General features: G+C 34.6%; 1 protein-coding gene across 1 annotated transcript in view; it reads right to left on the bottom strand.

Annotated features, from left to right (window-relative positions):
* Positions 1-571: 571 nt before the first annotated feature.
* The window catches only part of cad (caudal type homeobox), a 34,914-nt gene continuing 11,106 nt past the window's right edge, over positions 572-24,379 (bottom strand). Inside the window, exons 2-3 of the mRNA XM_089108103.1 lie at positions 4,110-4,255; positions 572-1,087 (exon numbers count right to left, since the gene is read on the bottom strand). Coding sequence (XP_088964229.1) covers positions 893-1,087; positions 4,110-4,255 — 341 coding nt within the window. The 3' untranslated portion in view covers positions 572-892. The remainder of the gene's footprint in view (positions 1,088-4,109; positions 4,256-24,379) is intronic.

The raw sequence follows: 24,379 nt of genomic DNA, 5'->3' as shown, positions 1-24,379 counted from the left end.
ACTACGCTAGGGTGGACACGCACCCCTCGACCCCCCTGGATCCGCCACTGGCATAAACAGTGGAGGGTAGAGAGGGGCAAACACTCTTACATGCAGAATGACTGGAAGTAATTTCGGTTGAAAAAACTTTTATTATCCAATGGTTTTTAAGTCTCAGCTAATGTTGCACCTGAGCGAAAACATTGGAAAGGATGAAGAAATTTTGAGTAATCTGCAATTCATTTCGATTTTGTTGTCGACCTAATGGTTATCGCTTGTGCCAATTTTATTTACTAAATACCGCAACAATTTTACATTTAATTTTGGGTCTGGGAATTCAGGCAGCCTGCTTTGGTACAAAAAATCAGGCAGCAGATCTTGCTACGTGAATCTTGGTGGACTTGCAGGAGTTTTTGCAAATATTTGCTATTGCATTCATCACTATGTTGATACTAAAAACAACTTGGAACAGGGCTAATTCCCAATTAACTATTCAATTTTCTGCAACAAGATCCTGTATACATGTCGAAAAGCATAAATCAACCTGCACGTAGTTAAAATTCTAGTTCACACTCCACAAATAACATAAAAAACATAAACAGTTTATTTGAAAAAGGCCAAAATCACGAACTGGAAATTTTTAATAAAACACTTCAAATACACTTTAAATTACCGTAAGTACTTCGCTATTTACTGTATCAGTCTTTTCTAGACGTTCTATCACACCTTTTTGTCATAAGACTTCAAAACGTTCTTTTTTTACCGACAAATCAATGTTGTTTTGTCTTTGCCTCGTAAAACGTAATTTTACAATGGAGAAGCGGCTGTTCCAATCAAATAGCCTGGATGAGTAAAAAGCATACTGTAGCTTTCGTCTTGCGACTTTAATATCGCAACACGCTGACAGCAGTTATCACTGATCTTGCTGCTGTAATACAGGCTCAGGAAGTTCTTGTTTTTCTACCATACCTAAGCCCATAGGCATCACTGGCATACTTTGAATTGGATGGTAGGGCATAGGATCTATTTTTTCTTTTACTGTCACTTCTTCTCGTTTCTTCATCTGTTTTCTGTCTTTAGCACGCCTGTTTTGAAACCAAATTTTAACCTAGAAAAAATAATTTATGCGATAAATTGGCAGGGAATTGCTTCCTCTTTTACTATTTGCAAAACTTGTGCCACCCAGGAAATCTAATCCGCTCAGTTTTGACTTGACTTTTTTTTAAACCCTTCCATTAAAGCTTCAAAAGCAAGGGAGTATCCGGGATTTTGTTCTGGGGAGGGGGACAAAAAAACTGTTGAAAACACATCAAAATCTTTTCATATGCATTCTTGTCATATTTTTACGAGTCGGATAAAATTTCGGGCGGAGGAAGGGTACAAACCCGGTAACCCCCTGAATATGACTTTGTTCGGTGGGTATAAGCTCTACTTGACGAATCGATTACAGCTTATTGCTTTACGGAGGAAGAACATTCGATTTTGGATACATTTTTAAATCATAATTACTTTTTGAGATTTTTCTAACTAAGGGGTCACTTTCAAATAGTCGGGTATTTGAACCTGACCAAAAGTGCGCTATCGATATTGGATTATCATTTTAAACGACATTTTATGGTCAGTCAGTTCAATTGCCGCATGCCTTATAAAATAAATTAACTTTTTGAAGGGGCCTTTGATTTATCCTAGCTTGAACAATAGGAAAAATGGAGGAAATTCATCTTTGTGGCAAATTTCAGTATTTATTTTACTTTTTTGGTTTTGAAAACGTTGCTTCTTCAAAATTTGTACCCTGGGCACTCAGTTCCTTACTCTCCTTACCGCTACACCACGGCCTTTTCACATTTAAATAGCTGAAATAACAAAATCCAGATGGATTGTCTAGTTTTTTTTTTCAGTAGTTGCTTAGTCCCTCTTTTTGCCTTAATTCTGTGTCGAGTAGAAAAGAGTGAGAAAATAAAAATATTGAAACACAATTCAAACCATCGCGTAATACGAGCCAGAAGTAATTGGAGATCAACACTAGTGTTGAGTTATAGGCTCGTGTGTCCAGGCAAAATCCGTGCAACCATTACTAGGCCACTCAACCAGCAAATTCAGTACGCTGGAAACTAGTGACTGGAGTTCTCTGCACACACAGAAGTAGAGCAGTCAAAAAATATAGCCCTGGAGCTTCTTGATAGCTTCTCTTAAGTCGCATGGACCTTTCCAGGTTATCAAATAAATGTATACTGATAGTGTTACTTCTAAAAAATGAAGGAGAAGACAACGCAGGCCTAATGGAAACTGGATTAATGAAACAAAAATTCCAACATACCCAGTTACCAGAAACAAAACATTCCCAAGAGGTTTAAGGCGTTTTTTCACAAGCTGGAAAGCGAAGCCTGCTTTACTTTCCATTGTTTATTTGCGACTTACGAAAAGCTGCCAGACCTTTGATCTACAGAAGACTAGAATTGAATAGAATCAGAAAAGAAAATCCAACCCGCTAGTGGAAAGTGTTTCTGGCTAGTGGTTTTTGACGCTAAATTCAAATTATTATGCTCATGACTTTAATAAAGATACCAATTTTGACTTTTTTATTCATATTCAAGAAAAGAATAGTATTTTTGAAAACCTTGCAAGACAATGGCTGAGAACATTTATGGGCATTTATTACATTTAGAATATTTATTAGCTGGCTTATACTTGGAAATTGATTGCGATAATGGAAGCATGGTCAATTTTTAAATAAATTGCTTTGTCATTTGCTATTCGCGACTAGCCGGTGTATTTTTCACTAGCCTGTCTTATAAAGACAGCTTCACCTTCCATTGGTTTTCCACAACTGGCGCTTTTTCGCCACTAAGCCACGGATTGTCTTGAGAAAAGGCCTATAGTTTAAAGTGAAGGTTTGACATTATTAGTAGCAGGCTAGAGGACTAAGTGGTGTAAGAACTATCGTTTTTCACAGGAACAACAGATAAGATATGTATTTTTATTAATTTTTGCTTGTTAATTACCACCAAGAGCACAAAATCTGGTTCCTAACCCGATCCAAACATTTAAAATAAGTAGTAAACAGCACACTTTTATTTCTAAATGCACTAAAAGAAAACTAATTCGTTCCCGTGCTACCCGGGAAAATTGAAGAAAGCAAAGACTGGTTAATACATACTTTACAACTATTCAAGGGCCTTCGTAGACACCACATCCCATGATTTTCAGAAAATTTGAAAAGTGTTTATGTCATAAGTGTCTCGTACTTCCATTTCTAGTCTTCAAGATTTTCAAGTTCTACGGGTAGCAGATTTTTTTATTTTATTTTTATTTTTACTCTTTTGAATATATGAAGATAGAAACGCATCGGAAAGAGATCGCAATTTTATTTCATTTTTTGCAGTCCTTAGACATCTTACCCATTTTTAGCCACTCTTTATAATTTTACATTTTTTAAGTGAAATTCGGCATATAAAAGCCAGGCGCAGCTTCAGGCACTACGTTATTACATGCTCAATACAGAGCCTTTTGAGGCCATTGACCCACTTTCCACCTCTAACCGTACAGATTGAAAAATCCTTATATGATCCCGGTTCAAACAAGTTACAACGTGTCTACGTTTCATCTAAAGCATTGGCGAGGAAGTAGCTGCTGGTAGTGCCCTGAGCACACCTTGGTCCTCCAATTATGCAGATTAAAATTATTGTGTGCTTCCGGTCAGATCAAAATAGAATATTCTCCGCTTCATGCTAAGAATTTGGGAGGGGGGCCGTGTGTTGGTTGGAACACAAGCCCAATTTGATCCTCCAACCAAAACATAAAGAAAGCCAAAATCTGATTCCAGGGGAAACAAGGTGCAACATGCCAACAGCTACAAGTTGGTGGTAGTGATGGAGAGGGGGATGGAAATTTTTGAGGAATTACAAGCGGATTATAAGGAATTGCCATTGGAAATTAATACACTAAACAATTTAAGCTCAGTAAGACCAGGAGAAGTAGGGGAAATATTGAGTGCAAGATTCAACCCGGACAAAGAAAGTTAAATAAAAGCATTTAAAAAATCGATATTATGATTTATGTTGAAAATCGTTTCCATTGTAACTGTTTCTATCGCTAAAAATCCGAAAACAAAGCTTCAAAATTCGGCGTACCTGTCTTTCTGATAATCCTAACACAGTAGCCAGTTCAGACTTCCTTCTGATTGTGATATATTTGTTATAATGAAACTCTTTTTCGAGTTCTAACCTTTGGTGATCTGTGTATACAACCCGATACTTGTCTTTTGTCCTCGTTTTGCCTGAAAAAAAAAGAAGTAAAAATACTTGTAGTTCTTTTTGCGATCATTATTCTTAAGATTTTTCAGTGAATGCTGTGTTGAGGGCAGGTCTAGAGGTATGAGCCCACGAAACCCAGGACTGTGGAAGGAAATGCATTCCTTTTTTGTCATATAATGAGTGCCCACAGGTTCGATACAGCCACCCTGTGAAAAATATGAATTCTTTCTTAAAGTCTTGGCCTATTTGGATCGTTTTTCAGGCCAGTCATCGCTGTTCCTTGTTTCAACCAGAAATTTAATTGTCCATTTTTGTTCATCTCTACCTCAGACAGTTTTTTCCACGGCTTTTGCTTTAGCAGTTTATATTCATGCATCATCTCAGTTAAATTCTTAAGGCGTTATAGGTAACAAATGCGTCTTTTCCAGTTTCCAACCACAGATCACTGTTCAGAACTCCTTTTTATTCAGCTGTTGGGATTCTCGTTTTCACTTTTTTTCTAAACACATTTATATGTGCTTCACTTTCATCAATCAGCGCCTTAAACTTTTAAATGCCCCTAAATTAGAATTAGCGCCTTTGTAAAATCACATTTTTTTGTTATTAGAGCTTTAACTTTTGCCTTGACTTGTCTTTCGTCATTATGAAAAACAAGGCCGAACCTTTGTTTTTTTTTTAACAGAGGCTGATGCACTATCAGGTTCTTGGCTAACGCCCTTAAAAACTCTAATGTCATTATTAAAGCTATTTCATCGCTTGGAGCTTTTATAAAATGTTCAACTTCGACTTTTGTCCGGCCTGTCTTTTGTCATTATGAAATTCATATCGCCGAAACTTTATTTTTTAAACAAAGGCATGGTAAGCATTGATGACCTTATCCATGTGAAAATCCCAAAACCAATTATTATAACTATCATTTTCAATTTTGGTAAATTTTGACTCCGCTGTCACTTATCTTTTAATCCCATTTCTCCTTCTTCTTCTTTTTGGATTTTCATTACTTCAGACAATTTGCCAATGGCCTTTGCTTTATTTGCCCTTACTGGTTTAGTCTTACATGATCGTTCAGGCTTTAGACTTTTTAACTGTTCAGGGAGGGACAAAAACTCCTATTACTTCCAACAAATTATCATTTGTAACAGTTGTAAATTTTTGTTTTTTGGGTCTACCTCTAGATAAGTTTTTCATAGTGATAAGTCTTTCCATGATGGATCGTTTCAAAGATATTTGATTATTAAAGCAAATCCAATTTCTAACACCGACTGTCTACTAACCTTGAAACTTTTGGTTTTCTTTTTTAAGGTTGTTGTAATCACTTGATAAAATACATACAAATATTTTTGAAATTACCCGTTTTTTCCACATAAGTGTGACAACGTTATTGCAATATTGCAATGATGTATATAAAAATGACGTCACTGCCAATAATCTTTTTTTTTCAAAATTAAGGCTCTTAACGAATTTTCTAACTTCTGACCGATCTAGATTGTTTTTTAGGCGAGAATACCCCAGGATACCAGTTTTCCCGAAAAAATATGGAGCCGTTTTTCAAAAGGTATATATAGACTAAAAGGTGTAAATATAGGCTACCGAAAATATATGAAATTAAATGACCGATCATGAAAATATCAAGATTTTGAAGAGGACGAGCCCAAAGGTCTTTTTTTCGTAGGCGTTCCAGGTTCCAACAGATAGAATATCATGCAATAACGATAATCTGTTACGTCATCAGTCACAATCATTCTCAGGTGTTGCACATTTGTGTTACGACGGACTATTGGATGCTCTAAAATATTTCATTCCATTCGACAAAATGCACCCTGAATTTATAAAATCAGCAACATTTATTTTATAAGCTTTAGTGTGGTTTATGTGAACAATGTTGCGGATTTGCTGTAGCTGACATAGCAACCGAGTCCACTGTGAAAATGGTGATCTTCACTGAATGATGATTACAGTTTTTGCAGATTTTCAGAGATAATCTCAGACTTTAATTAAAAATTGATGAACAATAAGTTTTGAAGGGCGAAGTATGAGTCTGATCCAGAGTCAAACAATAATCTGTGCCTAAAACCACACTCTAAGCGTGTATATAATCTTCTCTAAATGCTTTGCGGTAAGAACATAAATTTATAAGTTTTTTTTAAGTTTTCATTTAAACTTGCCTTTTAAATACAGGCTGTGAAAATTATTTATATAATCGCTGCTGAGATTAGATGAGCAAACATTTATTCAATATTCTTAAAGCATATACATAAAACACTCGTAAAATATTCTTTTTTTTATTAGTAATAGCATATTGAAGGTATGTTTGCTTTTCAGATTTGCTTAACTTTACTTTATCGCATTGATAAAGTGTGGACAATTCCAACTGATTAAAATTTGAAAAAATTAAACAACTGATACGAAAAACCAATGGATGCATTTTAAATACACGAACGACTAGGAAAAATCCTCTTGACGTATAAATATTTTCGAGTCAGTAAACTAAGAATTATTCCGATTTTCTAGGATTAATTCCAACAGAAAATGCCATTTTCCTAATCTAGAGCAAATAGCGGCATTTCAGTCAAACAACCAAGCTAATCTCACAAGTCCCCGGACGCGCATTTGAAGTCATGTTTAACTACTATGATAAGAAATATACAAGCTGATTTCAACGCCTAGTTTGAAAGATAGCAATTTATTTACTAAACATGTTAGCAAATTGTGCCACACAATGGGAACATAATTATAGTTAAATCAGTTTAGCCCTTTTCCTCCTCAGGCCGTCTAGTTTATTCTTCATAATTCAAATCGATAATTCCAAGGAACTTGCTTCATTTTTTGTTGTTATAGTCTACTTACTGCTACTGAGTAATTTGCTTAGCTCAATGTAAGGGTTCCAATACATTGACTTTCTAAAATAACGATGGAAATGTTTGATAAATATTTTAAAATTAAATTTACTAATTAAACGCTTTGCCCGTTTTTACATACTTCTACATTTTCATTTTCTTTTTAAGTCGGAAGGCAATGTGTACTAAGAAATTATGTGCTTCTACGGTATATAAAAGTACAGAGCATTTACGCATTACTAACGTCGCGTTGGTCGATTAGAAAGTGCAGTTTTGTATTTCTGTACGACAAAAAGGAAATCACAAGTTTTTTTTAGGTTTGTTGTCCATTAGAAGTTTAGAGACCACTAAAAACACCATTAAAAGTCAGGTATGTTCCAAGCAAGCCTCAACCACCGAAAGTCTCAGAATACAAGGCCCACTCGGGATTTTTTTCGGAGGGGGTTTTACTCAAATTTTTTATTTTATTTTGTTTTGGGGGGAGGGGGGTACACAAAAACCTTAAAAACGCATACAAAATTATTTTATGTCCATTTGTGTTACGTTTTTACGAGTCAGACAAACATTTGGGGAGGGTTTCAAACCCCCAACCCCCCCCTGGATGCGGCCTTGTCACAATATCACAAAAACCCTCATAAAACTGAAAATCAATCTTGGCTGTTTGCATAAGTCTATTTGTGTTCCACTCTATAGTACGCTAAATAGCAATTACCAAGAACTATATTGGGGGGGGGGGTATCGGGGTAGGATCCCCCCCACTTTCTGAAGATTTTTTCCAACTCGTAATCACGTGACGAAAATGCATATAAACAAAATTAAAGTTTCCTTTGTGAAACCCAACCCCAAACAAAAATCCTGGATATGTCATTGGTAACAGCATAATGTATAAAATTCATTGATATTTACTATAAAAGACGCACCCTACGAATTGTGGAAGTCTAAACCAAACAAAGAAGAAATTGACACTTCACCCCTTATTTAAAGGTGATTACTTTTTTGGCTTTTATTTTTGTATTCCTTAGGGCATGTACATCAAACTTTCAAGCCTTTGAAGTTCCATATACAGAAATGAACTCTTTTTTTATTTTATTTCTTTGAACGGATGAAACACGCGATATCCCTCTTCATTCTATTTCACACATTTCCAGCTAATTCCAAATTAGGTAGACATCCGTTGCGTACCAATTACTTTAACATGAAAAATTTCGACCGAAGTACGCTAATTCCCTGTCGAAGACACGAATTTACCACTAACTCCCATTGGTTGCATCCTTGTTATGCTTGACTGTATTTATGACAGGGGGCAATAAAAATTTATAGCCCTTAGCCGTTTTTTCTCCTATACCTGCGGTAGGAGTTGCTGAGTTCTCATGCATTTTGATAGGTAAGCGGTATATAACAAAGCAATTGCATTCCAGTTGGGCCACTTCATTCCTTTGACTTGCCAAAATTGTTGCCTTGGAATAAATACAACGCATGGAGTGAGTTGCAAATAGAAACTCATGATTTAAAATGCTAACGCAAAATAAAACAACTTACTCTGGAAGTTCTTTTATTTAAAGTATCTTTAAAAAAGAGTAATCTCGCGAAAAACAAATAATCAATTTGAGTACTGTTTATGTTCACGGGAATACTTTTCGAGGGATTGCCAATTTTCAGAAATCACAAACACCAGGTGGTGCGTGCCAAGCTTGGCGGAACTGGCCTGGCGTTTCGCAGGGCTTGTGGCGGAACTGTGTGGTGCACATGGTGCTCCAAGATTTACGCCAAGTGGCATAAATTGGGCAACCCTTGATACTTCTTAAAGATAATAATTGGCCTATTTTAGGTGTCCGACCACCTCCCCCTTGAAAAAATAGCTCTCCTAAAATAAACTCCTCTGTAAATGCCTGATAGGGCAATTCAATGGAATAAAACTAAAGGTAGATTGGACTAGGACTAGGAGACAAATTCAATTGAAAGTTTACATTCGTGGAATTGTTCAATGCCACAATGGGCTCCTCAACTTCTTAGATGAAACTGCTAACAAATCTCATTTCCTGTTACATTTCGCAAAGTGTAAATTGACCGACTTGGACATAGAAGATTACTTATCAGTAGTGAAAAGAACAGTTTTGATTACTTGCTTATAAATATGTCAAAACATTTGATATCGGCAATATTTCTTAATAGAGGAATAGCCAATTACATAATCATTGGACTTGATGCATGCTTGTTCTAGACAAAGTGATCATGTTATTCATGATACTCGGTCCCTAAGCATATTACTGATTTTTCATATGACACGAATATTATAAAAAAAAACAGGAATAAATTTTACCACAGAAGCATCATAATTTTATAAACATTAAATAATTTTGCGCTTGGGAATATATTTGGTTTTTTAACAAAGGGGAACTGAAGCCCATCTGCCCTCTCCCATGATTGCCCCTAGAATGATATTTATAATCTTGGATGTACTACTTATTGTCTCAAATGACAACAACTTTACTGTGTTAGGGTTTAATTCTACCGTCAAAACTTCAAAAAAGTTTCAAAACCTTATCGCTATTGCAAAAGAGACACAAATTACGCCTTTCAAACAATTCAAAAGCCGTCAAAATACCCTCTCAGTTGGAAACGAAGTTTATTGTCTTCCTTATTTAGAGGTGATTTCCTGTAATTCAAACATAAATACATGTAACCAACCTAAATGGTTATTGATCACGACCAGGGCAATTCCCTAGTACTTTCAACACTTCTTCTATTCTACTAAATTTTGTAATAGTTTCGTTTGATATTAAATATGATTATTTATATCATATTCCTCTAGATTTTTTTATTCACAGAAACTTGGTGGAAATATATAAAACACGTGAGTCTTTTAGAAGCCAATCTTAAGAAATCCACTTTTTAAACCGTTTGAAGATTTTACATCAACGCTAAAATGGGAATAAGTACAAACCTAGAGGCCTAAAACCCCTAAAATTGGGCTCGGTCGCTTCTGAATAGCTCATAGATCTCTAAGGCCTGGTTTTAATATAAACAAATAACATAGATGGTGCTTCTGATATGGTATGGTACGACTGATAATTGATATGGTACGACTAACAGTTGAAAAATGGCTGCTTCAAATTAAGATGTGAATCAGCTTCCTCCCAAGATCGAGAGTCGGCAGTACTAAGCTAAACAGAACGGGTGTGATGAGAGAAAATTCATTTTTATTAAATATCAATATTCACAAAAAAAAACACTTTTTCCTTCTTTAAGAGCTTACACCATTTTTGAAAGTTTTCACCTCCATTTCAAATTACCCTAGTTTTTTTCTAATTTTGAAACTTTATGAAGTTTGATCTCGGGAATATTGAGCACTTCTGAATAAGCAAATTGAGGAAATTTAGTGCGGTTTCTTTAGAAGCACATTTAAATTTTTCGTTTCTGTGAACCTTGGTTCGGTGTTTACTGTCTGCAACAGCCGTTACAACCACGACGAAGGGATAATTCGTGATTAAGTGTCTAGGCCTTTACGTACGTTTCTTGTAACTTATTAAGTTCTTATCAGTTATTAACCAAGTGTGATCACACTAGTTTCTCAATAGTGTTGTGATCAATATCAAGGAGTATTTGGAAAACTTATATCGAACAGAAAAATAACCAACATTAAAACCGGCGTTTAAAACCTAGCCTAGCATCTATTTTTTGATATAATTTAGCATAGCAAAAATCAATTTTGCGTCAACTAATTGTTAAGATCCGTATATTTCCCATATAATGAGCCTTTTTTTCAAGCTGTTCTCAAAGTAGTAAGCCCCCCCCCCGATTTAAATTCTTGTGTAGTCCAATGGTAGAACTTAAAGTTTGAACCGCTAGATTTTCTCTAAGTCTTTTGAGTGTGAATATCTTTCGTTTAATAGTAATAGTATGATTCCTATAGTTTGCATCTCTTTTCTTTTTCTGTCGGTTTCTTTTTTTATTGCTCAGAATTAACATTGTTACAATACTAAAATCTTTCCAGACTCTCGCCGTGGCTGATTGCAAGAAGAAAGCAATTGAGATACTCCAAAATAGTTACAAATCGAGGTAGGCTACACGTAATATAAAGTCTCTTGCTAAATTATATTTGGTTTCTACAGACCGCTGGTATTTTTTCGGATTTCACCCAAATTTTCATAAAAAATATCAATTCAGTTTACTTGTATCATTTCGGATTTTCTCGTTTTTTACTCTATCTGCCTCCAGGGTATACAAATCGAGACATTATATGTGTTTACGCATTCCCAGATATAAGTTTAAAACTAGGAGAACTCGCAGGCAAACTATACTAGTGCGTACAGAAACAGCTATCTGGCCGCCCATTGTGGTTGATTTATTTTGTGTTCTTTTTTAGTTTTGTTTTTTTTACTTTTATTGTTAGTCCGATCTTTACATTTGTAGAAGGTTTACTTTTGTATTATTTTTCATCATTAAGCAATGGAATAGATTTTTTTTAGATTGCTAATCGTTCATCGAAAACGAAATTGCGAAATTCATATACTAACTAGATTTCATTTACCTGATTGCACACGACCTACGTGCAAAACATTCAAGCGTCAAGTCTGAATACTGATTTATATGTTTTCCGTGTTTTCAATAAACTGTGCAATCTATTATGTGCAACAAAATTTCAAGGTTTGACAGCCTGTTCCTTCCCTTGAATTATTCCTGTATGTTTTAAGTTTAAACTTCGTTCTTTACTTCAGTTAGGATATCTAGTTTGATCTTCCCTGTAATTCCTGTTCGTACCTTTTTGTTTTACGAAAAATTATTAGAAGCATTTGTATAATAAAAAAAAAAACATACGGGCAATATAGAAAGACTTTGAAACAACTTACAAAGACCATTTGGATGCTGCTATAGTCACATGGTTTTAAATAACGTGGCAAGAGCCTTGAGGGTTTCGAAAATTTCTGAAATAGAAATTAAACACAAAACCAAGTCTCTTCCGATGAAAGTAAAGAGCAATGTTAAAACTTAAGAGGAAACAACTTATGAGAGAAGGGGGCTGGTCCCTCCATAAAAAACCCACCATTTACGCTATCTTTTCAATTCTTCAACAATGAAAGGTCTAACAATTAAGCAATGTGAGAGACAGAGTAAATTTCTTTCAGAATGAATCTAGAATGAAAATTAAATAAAAAAAAAACAAGTTTTTTTAACTGAAAGTAAGGAACGACGTTAAAACTTAAAACGAACAGAAATTATTACGTATATAAAAGGGCTGTCCCCTCCTCAACGCCTCGCTCTTTATGCTAAAGTTTTTCATTGTTTAAAAAAAAGAGTTGTGAGAAAGTCAAACTTTAGCGTAATGACCGAGGCGTTGAGGAAGGGACAGCCCCTTTCATATACGTACTTATTTCTGTTCGTTTTAAGTTTTAACATCATTCCTTACTTTCAGTTAAAAAAACTTGTTTTTTTTTATTTAATTTTTGAACGTTTTTGAATTAATGCAGGTTTTGACTTTGGCTCACCGTACATGAATAATTAAAAAAAGTTTGAATATTAATTTTACTTTTATTTGGTTAAATGGCTTTCTCGAAACCTGTTTAATTTTATTTACGAACGTTTTTATTAGTAATAAATATACGTAACTTACGAATTAACTTACGTAACAAACCTCTATATTATTATATTTTTAATACGTATATTAGAGGGTTCGCCCCCTAGTCAATACCTTGCTCTTTAAGCTAAAGTTCGAATTTTGTTGTAAAAATGACCCCTTAAGCACCAATGCAGTTAATTAGAATAAATAGCTCTTATGAAATTACTAAATAATCTTTGGCTTAAAGAGCGAGGTATTGACTAGGGGATGAACCCAATCATATACGTAATGTTTTCTGTCGTTTTAAGTTTTGATGTTGTTCCTTACTTTCAGTTAAAAAACTTGGGGGCGCCGGGAAATCCGGTGCCCCCTTCACAGCAATGTCCCTTCTCCCATGAAAACTTCCTTCATGGTAAGATCCTCCCACATATCCCCGACCCACGCCCCCCCCCCTACCAGAAAAAATCCCCTCTGAAAACGTCTGTATACTTCCCGATAACCACTACTATATGTTATTATTGGGTAAAGTTCATAACTTTCAGCCCTCCCCCAGGGGACTTCGAAGGATTAAGTCATCCTAAAAGACATAGTTATCATATTTTCGACCATGTTAAACAAAATGACTATCTCAAAATTTTGATCGGGTGACTTTGGGAAAAAAATGAGCGTGGGATGGGGCCTAGTTGCCCTCCATTTTTTTAGTCACTTAAAAAGGGCACTATAACGTTTAATTTCCGTTCGAATGAGCCCTCTCAAGATATTCTAGGACCACTGGGTCGATACGATCACCCCTCGAAAAAAAAAAACAAATAAACACGCATCCGTGATCTTTCTTCTGGCAAAAAAAATGCACAATTCCACATTTTTGTAGATAGGAGCTTGAAACCTCCGCAATAGGGTTCTGTGATACGCTGAATATGATGGTGTGATTTTCATTAAGGTTATATAAGTTTTAGGGGGTCTTTCCCCCTTTTTTCGAAAATCAGGCAAATTTTCTCAGGCAAGTAACTTTTGATAGGTTGAACTAAACTTGATGAAACTTATATATGGGCAATCAGCATTAAAATATGATTCTTTTGATGTATCTATTGGTATCAAAATTCCGTTTTCTACAGTTTCGGTTACCATTGAGCCGGGTCGCTCCTTACTTACAGTTCTGGCTATATTTGTCACAGTTTATTTCTGTTCGTTTTAACGAATCCAAACCTTTTTCTTTTACAATTAAACGATCTCGATTAGAGCTGAGTTGTTCATTATGTAATTTTCTTCATATTTGATTTTTAAAAATTCCCAATCCTATTGGCCTTATTTCACTCTTTGTGAGGCTCCAGCAGGAGAAGCCATAGTAATTTTCCTTTAGGCCCATTCTACATGGGATTTTACTCAATGAGATTCTAGCTGATGCCAATAAAAAAATTCCATGAAACATTCTGAATCTCTGATTGGCTCAGATTAGCGCTAACTAAATCCTGGTATTGGATAATTCCATTGTAAGTGATCCTTTTGGGAGAGCTGTGATCAAAAATTCTTTTGTGTAAAGCTTGACATAAGAATACCCTTTTTTTTACCCAGTTTTGAGAATTTTCTTTCTTTTATTTTGATTTAAAATTTACACATATCTTAGCCTTTGTTGGAGCATAATCTCCAAATGACACCCTGGACAGTCATTATCCATAGTGGGGGGAGAGAGTGGGGTCATAGCCATTGTACAGCTAAGCAATTTTAGCACGTTTTTCTGTTATTGTATCTGACTGACATCTTAATTCTACAGCTTTTGACCCCCTATGAACTGTCAAATCAATCACAGTATTATGATAACTAGAATATCGTTTAAACCATGACATTTACTAACATTTATGGCAACCTGGCGCACTCATCCTTTTAGTATACCATTAAGCTTTGACCAACATCCAATAAGAAATTTATGCTTTTAGTGCTGCATTTTCGGAGCCGATATTTTGATCGAGCTGTACATAAACATTTTTAATTATACCTTACAGCTAATCCGAGTGACTCGGGATTTGTGTGGCAAAGATTTTGTTTTTATAGCGGTATTTAATTAATTTAATAGTTGGAGGACATCCAAAATTTTTGGGGGCAAAATTTATCCTCAGGTTGTTGAAAATCACGCTTCTATGTACAGATATGCATATTGTTGCACATTTTGAAGTGGTTTTTACTAGATGTTTTGTTACTTAGATTCTCCCACCAGACCGCAGAGGTAGAACGTTTATGATGTAGAGATGAAAATATTAGAAAAAAAATTGCAAAAGCATTCGAATTATGCAAAAAATTGAAAAACTGTAGAATAAAATCTCAAGAATTTAGGGGGTCTGGGATGCATCTCCATCTTCCCTATTAAAAAACAACGGTAAAAAAGTAATGTCATTGTCTGTAGATCTATATTTACATTACTTCAAAGTAAACGATAATTAATTATGTGAGTGGCAGACAAAAGGAGATATAGTTTAGAACAATCCAGATCTTAAAAAAGGGACTAAAATAAAGATAATTACAAATTCAAATGATAATACTGGTCTAGAGCCTAGAGTTTTGAGCCTGCACTTTTGGAAGTTAAACAATGTAATTGAAAAATGTTTCCAGCTTAGAACTTTTTGGTGCTATGTCATTAATTGGAAGAAGAGTTGTCTCGGCACCAGGCACGAATTTCCTTACATGCCTTCGAAATATTGTTATGAACATATGCATTGTAGAGTTAGTTAAACATTTCAAAGCTAATATCTAAAAAAAACATAAAATAGTTTTTTAGTTGATTAAGTGAACTGTCCAGTTAGTTTGCTGCTGGAGCAAAATCTCCTGCTGATTCCTCTAAACCAGTAGCATAAAACAAGCATGCTAATATGAATTTATTTTATTTCTGCTAACTCGTTTGTTTATCTACAATTTCCCCATCACTTCTTGAAACCCCCAGTACCCTTGTTCTGAAAGGGGAAGAATGTATGGTCTAACGTCTTGATTTGATCAATCACAATGAAAAGGAGATTTTGAATACTTTTGTCAAAATGCTCTGTGGGATGAAAGGTGCAGCCCGAATCTTCATATTTCTTCCGTTTAAAGAAACTATAGTTTTACTATTTGTAGTTTTACTAATAAAAATTTTGTTTTTGCGAAACTACAAAAGTGGCTCATTGCGCTAACTGATTACAGGTTTGGCCGAAGTTGACTCTGTGATTTCATGATGGACTGCCAACCAAACGTGCTTGGATCGTCAATGCCAGATTTGCCTGATACCCATAGCTTTGCTTGCAAAATCCCGATTTGGATTTGATTAAATCATAATTAAATTATGATTCAATAATATATTTTTCAAAAGCCAGATTAAGAAAATTCAAAATGTTATTAGAAAATTACCAGCACTAACATGGAGATTATACCACTTGGGTATCCAAGGGCCTGGAGTGAGTGTATTAGCCAAACAATGCGTGGCCATATAATAATAACTATAATACTATGATAATGATGATAATGGTCGCATGATAATGAATTTTTTTTTGAAAAAACACATTTTTATAGAATGGTTATTGCCTTTAAGACCCAAAACTACTGATAAACATAAAAATCCTGTTCCCACGATGATCCAAGGACTATGGTCAAGATATAAGTAGCGTCTTTACGTATTCTTTTAGGATGAATCGTAATTTTTGCTTAGGTACCATCATTTACGTGGTAGAACTACCCCTTGAAAGGCTTCTCTTCTAAAACACTGCTTAAAAGCCTTATGTCTGTGTTAGCTTTTAAGGTTTGTTTTATAATAAGAAATGTTGTTTTCTTATTTCAGTTTTATGCATGTTTACAATACATCTGTAACACCAGAAAGAAAGACAAATCTTATCGACAGCCTACTGTACGAATAAATATTATATTTTGTCTAGATCAGTTGTATAGCTTTATCTGATCGTGCAATTTGCTGTTCAAGACATTAAATCCCCTCCACGCAATCGCGGAGGCTGAAGACCCTGTCTACTCTCTAGCCAGTTAGAGGAGAGTATTTTACGCTATGTTCGAATTCACTCAAAACTTGAATTGTTCTCCACAGGATAATCACATTTTCTGATGTTCCGTTTGTATAAAGGCCGTATTTGTTCAATAGGGGCATGTTCATGGTGTCCTTCTAACTACATTTTTTTTTGCTAGATTGACACTTAATTTTGGGTGTTTTTAGGCTGCCTTTTAAGTTCGAGAGATTTTCTCTGTGTTGGATCATTTCCTATATAAAATTGTAGTGACTTCCTAGCTCTTTCAAATCCTACTTGATGGCATGGAAAAGCCATCGTTGAAAATCCATGTCTTGGAACTGCCAAGAAAATACTAACTTTTCTGTGAAAAAACGAGCGCATCATTTGCACGTGTACGCTCTTATAACGCTGGAAGAAGACGTTATGTCTCTCTAGCCCATAAACGACAATTTTTTAGATTAGTACCTAAATCGCTCGAATTCTTTATTAACGATTGAGGAATTCGTTTAAAAATATCATTAAAGGGTCTAAGGTTCTAAACTATTCAAAGAAAAGTATAACAAACAGTGAACTCTTGATAATGTCGGGCGGGTCACCTGGTCAAGGAATTTTTTTTAGCAGATTGTCAAATTGGCTTCTAAGATAAATTAGTTCCTATCCAAATGCCTTAATTACTTTTCTCACCGGGGGCATTAAAACTTGTTTGTGAACATCAAAGTTAAGTTTATCACGCACTATGACACCGAACTCTCAGAATTTTCGATCAGAAGAAAAATAGTAGAGTAAACAGGCTTGGCTTGTGAATATCTAGTTAAGAAAAAAGCTTGGTTTGTGAATATCTACTTAAGAAAAAAGCTTAGAGGGATTTTTGAGGTTCCCTTAAATGTTGCTTAATCATTTGCCGCCTTTCGGTTTACCAAGGTCAACGTCACTTTCAACAGAAATAGCCACGATGAAAAGGCTCCATCTATCCAATTCGTTCAATCATCCTAATCTTTGTTTGCAGACCAAGTAAACACAAATGGCCCTTCTCAAATTTGGAATCGAGGGTAACCCTTTATTTGAGTAATGTGAGGATAACACTTGTAATTTGGTCAATATAAACATTCACAATAAGGGCACATAAGTTCTTGAGCAAACATATGTATGACAAATGACCAGATACCAAATAATCATTTCAATGTCCCATAGGATAAAACTGGATCTACTAATGTTACTCGTACAATCATAATAAACTCGTTGTTAATGGAAATTCTCACATGTTTGCCAGAGTATCAAGTGGTCCATCTTAAAATGTCATGTCATTTTCTTATGGTACTTCTAGCTCTGTAAGGTCTTTTCTGCCGTGCTAGTCGTAAAAGACGCACCTGACCTTTTATATCTCGTAATTTAGCCTGAATTTAAAACAGACCCCATATATATATATATATATATATATATATATATATATATATATATATATATATATATATATATATATATATATATATATATATATATATATATATATATATATATATATATATATATATATATATGAAATAAAACATACGTATCCAGGATTTTTTTTTCTTTTTTTTTTACTCAAGGAATTTTTTTTTGGGGGGGGGAGAGTGGTTACACACAAAAAACTTCAAAAAATACATAAGAAATTTGTTTATATACATTTTTGTTACGTGTTACGAGTCAGACGAACATTTCGGGGGGAGGGGTGCTCCCACCTAAACCCCCTCCCCTCTGGATACGGTCTTGTATATATATATATTATATATGCGTAGGCCTACATTATCAGACATAAACCTCTTTTTACACACTGTTTGAACTCAGTCACTCATTCTGACTATCTAAAACATTTTGTTGGTTGCTCTTGCCGAACAAATCTAGACTTATGTCATCAGAATTAATTTATTCGTTTGGTTGTTTTTAGAAAACCCACAAAGTACACAAGCCAAAAAAAAGAAATAGTCGAGATCCAAGAGGTGGCACAAGCATTGAATAAACCATTAAATGGGGAGCACACAATTTGTGACATAAAACAATACGGATAAAGCTTCTTTACATTAATTAATTGATTTTTTTTTAGCTAAATGAAAGTAATCGAGTATTTTATTTACATCGTTCATTAGTTGAAAAACACCTCATGTAAAATTAATCCAAAATTCTTAACAAAATGCGATGACAGGTAATAAACATTTTTATTAATATTTCGATTCCTTTAAATATCTTTATAGCAATATTTCTAAGGGAGAGAAAAGATTCATAATAATCTTTGCATTTGCTAAATTTGCGGAGGATTGTATAGGATGAGGGCCATTAGGCTACTGCGCCTAGACTCATACTAATAATACAATCAAGCCCCCAATGTACTGCCGTGGCCAGTTTTGGTTAAGATTATCAAGCAGTTCGTGGTAACGAACTGCAAGTAAGGAGCGACTAAGCTCAATAGTAATGAAACTCTAAAAGACGGAATATCGATATCAATAGATAGTTCAAAAGAATCAGCTTATTATGCCGATTCCAAATATATAAGATTCATCGAGTTTAGTATTACCCAACAAGTTACGGGTCTGAGAAAAATGGCCTGATTTTCGAAAAGGGGCGAAGCACCACCTAAAGTCAATGAATCTTAATGAAAATCACATCATCAAATTCAGCATATCAGCGAAGCCTACCGTAGAAGTATTAAGCTCCTATGTACAAAAATCTGGAATTTTAAATTTTCTGCCAGAAGCAAGATCACGGATGCGTGTTGATTTTTTTCCTATTTTTCCCACGGATGATGGTATAAAAATCATAGTCCTAGAGGATCGGGAGAGGGTGCATTGAAACGGGAATTAAAGGTTCTAGTACTCTTTACGTGACCAAAAAGATTGGAGGATCTAGCCTCCCTCTAACACCCCTTTTCCGCAAAGTTATGCGATCAAAATTTTGATAGTCATTTTGTTTTAGCATAGTTAAGAGATCCAATAACTATATCCTTAGGGGTAACATGACCCCCCAAAGTCCGCGGTGAGAGGCCTGTAAGCTATGGAAATTTCCCACTGTTTTCGTTTAGTAATTGTTATTGGGAAATATACAGATATTTTCCGGAGGGAGAGTTGTATTTGGGGTGGGTTTTTATAGGGAGAATTTCCCGTGGGAAGGGGAATTTCTGGGGTGAATTTTCCAGGGAAAATTTTACACTGGGGGATTTGACAGAATGACTACGAAATTCTTTTTATTTGTCCTACTTTCTCTTTGCCAACTCAATTTTGCACGTGGAGATGTTCCGGGGGAATTATTTGGGGTCAATTTTCAGCATGTTTGGATTTCTGGGAAAAAAATCCAGGGAAGGGGGATTTCCGGAGTGATCGAGAAAGCGGTTGGAAATTATAGTCTTTTTCAAAGGAAAGTATGTTAAGGAGAATTTTTCAGGCTGTTCCGTCTGCAAAAAAATTAACACGGAGGGGGATTTTCAGCTAGGATGGAACTCTCCGGAGGGAATTCTGTCCGGGGGTGTATTTTACGTGGGAGGAACTTTCCACGGAGGAGTTTCCCTTGAGGGGAGGGAATTTTTCATGGAGGGTGAGCCAGATTTACCAGCATTATTTAAAAAACAATCGGAAATTAAATAAATAAAAAAAAAAAGAATTTTAAACTGGAAAGGAGCAACATTAGAACTCAAAATGGACAGAAATTATTCCGTATATGAAGGGGTCGCCTCTCTTTCAATACCTTGCTCTTTACGCTAAAGTTCAATTGTTTGCTCCAATTTCTTAAGAACGGCTTTTGAAACACAGGGGCCGTTTAAATAGAATAGGAGGCTATTTTAAAAGTGCTAAAAGCCTTAGCGTAAAGAGCAAGGTATTTATGAGGTTGCAATCCCTTCATTTACGGAATAATTTCTGTTCGTTTTGAGTTTTAATTGTGCTCCTTATATTCAGTTTTTTTTTAATATTTAATTCAGGTAGATCTATCTCATTTAGTGAAAACTATAAATTTGTCATTATATGTCCAAAAATATATTTCCATAGCATTAGCAATTTTTTTTAAATATGTAAATTAAGACCCTTACTCCTCCAGAGATTCAATAATCATGTCTTTTTTTCCTTCTCGTATAACAAAGAAACACAAATAAATAAACTCGGCTGAAAAGCTCCAGATTTAAATATGAATAATGAGCAATAGCGTTGAATTTTCTAAAACCTATTTGTTTTTGGCTTATTAGGCAATAATTTTTCTTGCTTTTCTGTCATTTTTTTTTTTTTTTTAAACCTTATCGACCTTTCGAGATATACCAAAATCATGTTCTAAAATGTAAAAAAACACAGTTTATTCAAATTCAATCTAAATTTGTATTAGATCGTCGGAACTTGTAATTCGTCAGTATCCGTGTTTTTACAAAATGAAACTTGCATTTTATATTCTATGGGGGGTAATGCATATGTAAACTCAAAAGAGGGATAACCCTTCGTATCATTTAACAAACCCTATTTGCTAACAAATCAAAAACAAAATCTGAATTTCCAATTTTTCCTGTCACTTTTGTAAAAACCTCTCTAATCCCACTTTGGCAATTACTGTCCCCATATGTTTATGGGGATCAAAACTATATTGACAACAGCCAACAATTAATTATTTCGAAAGGATTTTTAGCGCTTGCTTTGACAATAGACAACTACCGAAAACAGCAAGAGTCTAAAGAGATCTAAAGCATCAACTATTCAGGAGGCAACATAATAGAGACGGCGTGTAGGCTAAGAACTAAGATTTCACAACTACCCAAGGACGGTGGTTGCAGATTCGACCTTGCTTACTATAGTTTTTTGTGGGCCCGTCAAAGTTTGGTTTAATCTTTTTGCCAGCATAGGTTATATTAAAAAAGAAAAAAAAATTTTCCTCTGTCACAACAATTCGAGTCTTTTTCTGTTTGTTTTAAAGCCGCATCTGATTTCCCATAACTTTTGAAGTTTCGGGTCTTATCTAAAGTGAGTTCAAATTCATTATTTGTAGGTTTGGAGGGAGACTAAAAGGTTTAATTCTAGTTTTTTTCTAGAATCATAGAATCCTTGTTTTTTTTTCAACCTTGCTTTCAGTCGGCAATACTGACGATGAGTGATGAAACTGAGAATGGACAGATAAAAATAAAGCTCATTTTAGTCAAAATACTTCGCAATACGGAGATAGCAAGAAACAAAAGGAAAGCTAGATTTTTCGAAACTAATGAAATCAACTTGCACAGCATATTCGTTAAGTTATTTTTAAAGTAGCAGTTATAGTTAACCTAGCTACTTATCTAGAACATAGAATCCCACTTCTCATCTAGAGGGAGATATCAATTTCATAACTTTCCGCTGGTTTCGAAGATGACTGGTGCATGTACCCATATATGGTACAAAAGATCTTTCCTCAAGGTTCAATCTATAACAAAAATTGATGGTGGCCTTCAGGAAGAGGCATAAAATCAAATATTATTTCAAATCATAACATGAAATTATGGGAATCTATGGTAAAAGAGAATAATGATATTCTAAAGGAATCTTCAAAGAGAGTATTCGTGCCAAAAAGAAATTATCCACTTAGTTTTTGTTAAGTTACAAACGAATTATTTTATTTTATAATTCCTACATTATTTCCTTCTTCATAAGAATATCGGCTAAAATACGTAAAACAGTTTATGGTATAGGGTATTGTCATATTTACTCCAACGAATCCAATTGGTTCGAATCTAGATGTATTTTCTTTAATCTGTTCGAGTCGCTGCGAGAAAAACTGTGCTACCCGAATCCCTAAAAATCACCGTCTCTCGAAATACACCTTAGTAATTATTTTGTTTTTATTCCTATAAGAGAATTTATGCTTAAGAAAATATTCATTGTTTCAAAAAAATCAATAGAGAATGATTTGATGAAAATAAATAACCTAATTAGTTTTTGGTATGTTTCTCTTGATTATGGTAATTATATATTTAACTTGATTGTCTTCTTCTTTTAAACACTAACGAAACAAAATTTGTGGAACAGATCCCTGCGTCCCTGGCCATAAATTTCATTCATGAACTGTATGTCCGAAACTTTTTTCCTCGACGTAGTGGATGACGTCCAGGCGTTCAGAGAGGATTTAAACGCCCAGAAGGTGTATGTATGTACAAGAGGTTCGGCCCATGAAGGGATGGTGTACATGAGGCTCATTCAGAATAAAAATTTTTCTAGCGCCAAGACTTTACTAATATTAAAACTTGGTTAAACACTTAGAGCTGTTGCTTGGGATCAGATTTTACCGTTCACGTAGGGTATTTTTTTAAATAATGATTGACGGTACTGGTTAAGAAAGCGATAAACACGCCATATATTATATAGGGAAGATGCTTAAGAATCTAGTCAAACGGTTTTTTTAATAGACAATTAGATTGGAAACCGTGGTTTGTCACTGCGTTTATAATACTTAAACTATTGTTTTTTGGGGTTTAGGGGGAATAAAGGTACCTAGGTTGGGTTAGGTTAGGTTACGTATTTAATATATACTATGTTTTACCCCCCATCCCCCTAATGTGCAAATATATCGCCGAAATTTGTTTCTAAACTATTATATTTTCATCCAATTTTGTTTCATTTCATTATCATTAACGAAACTTCACTTATCGCGTGTTTACCACTTTCTTAACCGGTACCTGGTTGACTAGTTCTAACTAGTTCAGAGAAAAAATTTTCTTCATAGAATTTTCAAGTTTAATTTTTCGGTTTATCGCATTTTTCAGACTATCTTTGGCACAGCTTTGGAATTGTATCCAATGTAATTCAGAAGGTTATATAATACAATTTTTATACAAACTCAATTCATTGCAAGTAAAATATTTAATAAAAATTATTATTGATCTCAAATTAGCACCTCCTCCCCAAGAATTTGTAAAGTTGTCTCAGTATTCCAAAAACAAAGTAATGAATGAAATGAAATTGAATGTTTCTTGCCCAGTTCAAAACTTTTCGTCGAAGAGTAGCCAACATTTTAAAGATTTTCGCGTACCTTGAATTTGTTACCACTGACGGTCATGAAGTGCGTTGCTTAGACTACGCTTGAATGGGATTTAGAATAATATAGTTGAAAAGGGGCAAATCTAAGGGCATTTTTGACAGTCTGATTTGCACTGCCACCAGTAACCTCAGCAAGGTGGCATACAAGCAAAGTAGCATATAGGTAGCCTACAATTACCTTCAGGGTTGCCACCCTGACCTGGAAGAATTTATTAAATCGGAGAGAAAAAATTTACGGGATCGCATCTGTTTTTACTAAATGCTCAAAAAAATTTTTTTGCGCGTGTGGCTACGCTGCACGCGCACCCTCAAGCATCAATTTTTACTATAGGAGGATGATCAGTACGATTTTCACAATCTTTTTTTCCTTTTTCCTTCTTTTTTTTCTCTTTTCCTCTTTTCTTTCGTTTTCATAGTATGATTGAAAATTCTGGAAACCTACAAGTTCATATATATATATATATATATATATATATATATATATATATATATATATATATATATATATATATATATATATATATATATTAATATATATATATATAATGTTACATTTCTAATTACTTTTAATTTTGTCTCAGCAGGCTCCTTTTTCCTCAATAAAAATTTTTAAACTGAGGAGATTCACCTAATCACCTTGGGTGGTTGGCTTTTGTTTTGATTCCAATAGATTTCCAATCATCACAAATTCAAGCGTCATTATAGCTTCATTTTTAGTTGGTAAGATTTGATACACAGAAAGCTGATTTAGTCGGCCTTCAGACGC

This window comes from Artemia sp. Qi Xiang Cuo, chromosome 2 (assembly GCF_049724085.1).
Source record: "Artemia sp. Qi Xiang Cuo chromosome 2, ASM4972408v1, whole genome shotgun sequence".
Lineage (NCBI taxonomy): Eukaryota > Metazoa > Arthropoda > Branchiopoda > Anostraca > Artemiidae > Artemia > Artemia sp. Qi Xiang Cuo.
This window is presented reverse-complemented; position numbering and strand designations above follow the sequence as displayed.